General features: G+C 46.8%; 1 protein-coding gene across 2 annotated transcripts in view; it reads left to right on the top strand.

The window, feature by feature from the left end:
- Positions 1 to 4,286, top strand: part of SCNM1 (sodium channel modifier 1) — a 5,772-nt gene extending 1,486 nt beyond the window's left edge. The window contains exons 4-7 of one of the 2 annotated variants that reach the window (XM_006168430.3): positions 455 to 552; positions 663 to 751; positions 3,348 to 3,530; positions 4,121 to 4,286. In XM_006168430.3, the coding sequence (XP_006168492.1) occupies positions 455 to 552; positions 663 to 751; positions 3,348 to 3,530; positions 4,121 to 4,220 (470 nt within the window). In that variant the 3' untranslated portion in view covers positions 4,221 to 4,286. The remainder of the gene's footprint in view (positions 1 to 454; positions 553 to 662; positions 752 to 3,347; positions 3,531 to 4,120) is intronic. The other variant, XM_027768275.1, reaches the window with a different exon arrangement.
- Positions 4,287 to 5,184: the final 898 nt, after the last annotated feature.

Genomic DNA, 5,184 nt, shown 5'->3' with positions numbered 1-5,184 from the left:
AATTTGGCCTTCGATGATAGGCTGCTTCGAGCATCCCCTTCCCCAGAACCGTGTGGTAGCCCAATCACACTACGTCAATGATGGGAGCTACTCTGGTCTTGTTTTTGGTGGCATTTACCCGTGTCTGCTCACTGACCAAGCTCCACAATTTATCAAGGTTGACAGTTGGACAGAAGCTCTGGTTCCTCTTTAAGTGGTAATGCCTCATACCAACTTTCCCAAAGTAACCTGGGTGATATTTGTCGAAGTTGACCCTGTGGTGATGCAGTCACCTGCATTGCCCCGGCTTCCAGGATGCTTCCGGTGCTTGCCGATGCGGCCATGACCGTGGCTCACGTGGCCTCGAAGTTTCTGGGTCTTCCTCAGTCTGGATGGCATGTGGGCGACTAACATGAAAGAGAGCTAAAGACCACTTTTAAGTGCTGATTTGATTTCTTTTTCCCTTTCTCCTGAGGCCTACAGCTTTTCTATGGCAAAAAGCAGCCGGGAAAAGAAACAGAGCAAAATCCAAGACCGCAGAGTGAATCAAGGAGGGAAGAAACCAAGGCTGAGGTCATTGGAATGGGGGTGTTTCAGGAAGGACTGCCGTGCACACCAGGCTTGCAGGGTGTTGGCTTCATTCTAGCTCTGAAGGTTCTGACTGTCTCCCATCTCTGTACCAGGCTCCTCTGCTAACCCAGACCCGACTTATCACCCAGAGGGCTCTGCACAGAGCTCCCCATTACAACAGTTGCTGCCGCCGGAAGTTCAGGTCTGTGGGATGGGAAAGTCAGAGGCAGTAAGGGGTAGAAAGAGAGAGATGGCTCTAAAATTAGTGGGGGGTTTTTTTGTGTGTTTTTTTAAAATTATTTTATTTAACTTTATTATTACTATCATTGTTATTTTCAAGTTTGATCAGAGAAACACAGAGAGAGAAAGGAAGTGAGAAAGAAAGCCACTAGGTCCGAGACTTGAACCGTGGTTGGCCATGTGGGAGTCCAGTGTCTTTAACCACCATGCCACTCGCTGGCCTCTAAAATTAGTGTTTTTCAAATTGTATTCTGAGAAATATAATCTAGAGATGTTAACTGAAATTTCAGGGAAAGATAACTTTCTGATTTTAAGTAAAATTTGGGAAATGGTACTTTGCAGTTTACAAGGGGTCCTCAGAAAGTTCATATGGAAATAAGGAATTAAACTACAAGTGTATTTGGTGCAAAACAATTGAAATCTGGACCAGCTCGTCGTGTGGTGGTTAAGGCAGCTAGATCCCACATGGTCAACTTTGTGGTTCGAGTCCTGGACCCAGTAACTTGGAAAGACAGTTTCTCTGTCTTTCTGGCGAGCACACGCGCCCTATAGCAAAAACTCTTGGTGTGTGCCCCAAAATCTCCAGATGTCTCTGGGCTCCAGCTGATGCTCCAGGCGTCTTTCCCTCAATGGGGAGCAGGCCAGTTGTACCAGGCTTCCATAAGAATGGGTCCGGCTCCCATGAAGCAGTCCTGACGTCCCGAGGGGGCCTGTCTAGAGGGAAAAGCCATCCCCTCACCCTGCAGATAGCTGGGGTTGCAACGGGGGGTGGTGGACAGATCAGCTAAGGAGGAGGGATTGTGGAGTGGCCATCCCACCTGGGGAGTAATTTCTCACTTTCCCTCCTTCTCTCTGTCTTTCCCTTGTGAGTGCCCACCCTATAATAAAAACTTTTTAAAAAAATTTAAAAGCAAATAAATAAAAATTGAAATCCATGCATAGTTTTTACACATGCATTTTCCATGAACTTTTGAAAGACCCTTTGTATTTTAAGGGCAATACAAAGTTTTAAGATTGACTTTTTAGGGACCAGCAGGTGACGTGGTGGTTAAGGCGCTGGACACTCCCACATGGCTGACCAGGGTTCAAGTCCTGAATCTGGTGGCTTGCTTTCTCACTTCCTCTCTCTCTCATTCTCACCCTCTGTCTCTCTCTGCTCAAACTAAAAAAAATAAATGAATGAATAAATAAAATAAATAATTATTAAAAAACAAACAAACAAAAAGATTGACTTTTTAGAGACCAGTAGTTGGTGTAATGGCTATGTCACTGGACTCCCACGTAGTCGACCACGGTTGAGTCCTGGGTCCAGTGGCTTAAACTTACGCCCGGCGCGTGTGCACGCGTGCCCAAGATCCCAAGAGAAGAATGGAGAAGAGATTGCTGCGTGGCCATCCTCCCTGGGGGGTGATTTCTCACTTTCTGTCTTTCTGTTTCTCTGTCTTTCTGGCGAGCACATGTGCCCTATAGCAAAAACCTTTGCCAAAAAATAAATAAATAAATAAAGACTTTTGAAAAAGATTTATTTATCTAAGTCCACTGGTTATTATTATTTTTTAATTTGATTAGAGAGAAACAGAGAGAGAGAAAGGGAAAGTGAGAAAGCAAGCAAGCAAGCCCCCAGGTCCAGGACTCAAACCGTGGTCAGCCATGTGGGAACCCAGTGCCCTTAACCACCACGTACCTGTCAGCCCCAAGATTGACTTTTTAAAAAATTCATGATAGAGCATGTACACTCCAGAGTCTGATGCTGTGATATCCCTTCCTCTAGTCCATTGATCAGACTGGGAGTTTGAACCACAGATGCTATATGGACTCTGCTTTATCTGGAATAGCATGTTACTGCTCTGCCTGGCAGCTCTTCTTTCCCCTCAAAAAATTTATAAGTTGGCCTGTCCTACATTCATGATTCTAATGTGTGTGTGTGTATATATATATAAAGTTTATATAAAGTTTACTTCATGAACAAGAGAGACAGGGAGAAAGAGACAGTACCTCCAACAGGGTCTTGACTCTGTGATCCACCCCCTGCCTCAGCCAGCCCTGGATCATGGGTACAAACATAGGTAGGTCTCCATATGTGAACCTGGAACCTGACCATGTGAGTCAGCCTTGCAATGTCATATTTTACTGCTCTGCCACCATCTGGTCCCCTAAAATCCTTTTTACTTTTTTTTTTTTTTCAATTTACTATATAGGGTTTGTGCATTTGCCAGAAGGAGACAAAATGAGATATAGAGAGAAAGCGAAAAAGCACTCCCCAGAGGGATGGCCGCGCCACAATCCCTTCTCCTCCATTCTCCTGGGATTTTGGGCATGCATGCATATGACCCTTACATGATTTTCAGGCTGCCAGGTCCAGGATTCAAACTGTGTTCAGTCATGTGTGAGTCCAGTGCCTTAGTCACTATGCTCCCTGCTGGTCCCGAACATCTTTTTTATACAGAATACTTACGTCTTGAGGAACAGTGTAGGAAACAGTGCTTGAAGGGGTTGGGAGTCATAGAGTTGGCCTTTTCCTTTACTGCTTTTACAGACTGTGATTCTTCTCTACCCAGACCGGAAGCGCCTGGTCCTTCCGTCTCCCGTACCCCTTTGCCATCCCCGGAGACTGAACTCGAAAGTAGGGAACCTGAGCCTGGGGGCGGCCCACAGGCCACGGAGTCGGCAGCTGTCTCAGCCCCTGCCCCTCTGAGCCCCGCAAGAAGGCGAGCGCTGGATCATTACCTCACCCTTCGAAGGTGAATATGCCTAATCATTTTCCCAGGTCTCTTTTCTGTCTGGCCCTCCTTTTTTCACACCTATCCAATTTAACCATTAACTTTTTTGGAGAGGTTTTTGCTATAGGACTCGTGGGCCCGCCAGAAAGAAAGAGACAGAGAGGTAGAAAGTGAGAAATCTCCCCCCCGGGGGGGGATGGCCACACCGCAGTCCCTTCTCCTCCGTTCTCCTCTCAGGATCTTGGGCATGGGATGGCGTGAGTTTAAGCCACCTGGTCCAGGACTCAAACCATGGTCAACCACATAGGAGTCTAGCAACATAGCCATTATGCCATCTGCTGGTCCCACCATTAACTTTAAAAAAGAAAATTATTTTATGTATTTATTCATTATTTTCACACATATGCTTATCAGAGACAGACAGAGAGAGGGAGAGAAAGTGAGAGAAAGTGAAAAAAAAGTGAGTAAGCAACCCACCAGGTCTGGTACTCAAACTGTGGTTGGCCATGTGGGAAGTCCAGTATCTCAGTCACCATGCCACCTGCTGGCTCCACTATTAACTTTTAATAAACCTCTTTCCTGACTAATTTTGTTTTCTCTGATCTTCCCAGCTCTGGATGGATCCCAGATGGACGAGGTCGATGGGTAAAAGATGAAAATGTTGAGTTTGACTCTGACGAGGAGGAACCTCCAGGTCTCCCCCTAGACTGACACCCCCTTTCCCCATTCAGTTCATAAATAAACTACAATGGGCGCTGGGAGCCCAACTTTCTTCAAGTCTGGTTTCTTTCTTTTCTTTTCTGTCGCCAGACAGACAGAGAGAGACATTAGAGACAGAAAGCGAGAAATCACCCCCCAGGGGGGATGGTCACGCCGGAATCCCTTCTCCTCCATTCTCCTCTCGGGATCCTGAGCACGCACGCACATGCGCCCGGCGTGAGTTTTAAGCCACCGGGTCTGGGACGCGAACCGCGGTCGACTACGTGGGAGTCCAGTGACATAGCCATTACGCTAACTGCTGGTTCCCTTTCTTTTCTTTTTTTAAAAGAGTTATTTTATTTAAGTTTATTTATAATTTGACCAGAAAGGAACAGAGTGAGAGAGAGAGAAAGAAAGCAAGCCTCTGGATCTAGGACTCGAACTGTAGTCGGCCATGTGGGAATCAGGTGCCATTAACCCCCACACCACCTGCAAGTCCTTGAGTCTGGTATCTTGTCCAACCTCAGGGTTTCAGATCTGTTCATTCTTTTTATTTATTTATTAGAGAGAGAATTTTGCTATCGGGCATGCGTGCTTGCCAGAGAGACAGGAAGACAGTGAGAAATCACCCCCTAGGAGGGATGGCCACACCACAATCCCTTCTCCATTCTCCTTTCAGGATCTTGGGCACGCACACACACAGGCTTGGCGTAAGTTTTAAGCTGCCGGGTCTGGGACTCGAACCACAGTTGACTATGTGGGATTCCAGAGACGTAACCATTACGCCATCTGCTGGTCCCAGAGGCCTGTACATTCTTAGCCTGCCCACTCCTTCCCTGAATGTACACAGTTCTCCATACTTCTAACCCCTCCCCCCGCCTCCTCCCAAAGTCATGCCAAGCGTCAGCTGCACGCAGCCCGGTGCCCTATTAATAAGTCTGTCAGAAAGAAGTCTTTGCCCTTCATGTTGTCTGCC

This window comes from Tupaia chinensis, unplaced genomic scaffold, assembly GCF_000334495.1.
Source record: "Tupaia chinensis unplaced genomic scaffold, TupChi_1.0 Scaffold145814_1, whole genome shotgun sequence".
NCBI classification, from domain to species: domain Eukaryota; kingdom Metazoa; phylum Chordata; class Mammalia; order Scandentia; family Tupaiidae; genus Tupaia; species Tupaia belangeri.
Note: the sequence above shows the minus strand (reverse complement) of the source record. Positions and strands in the feature narration are given on the sequence as shown.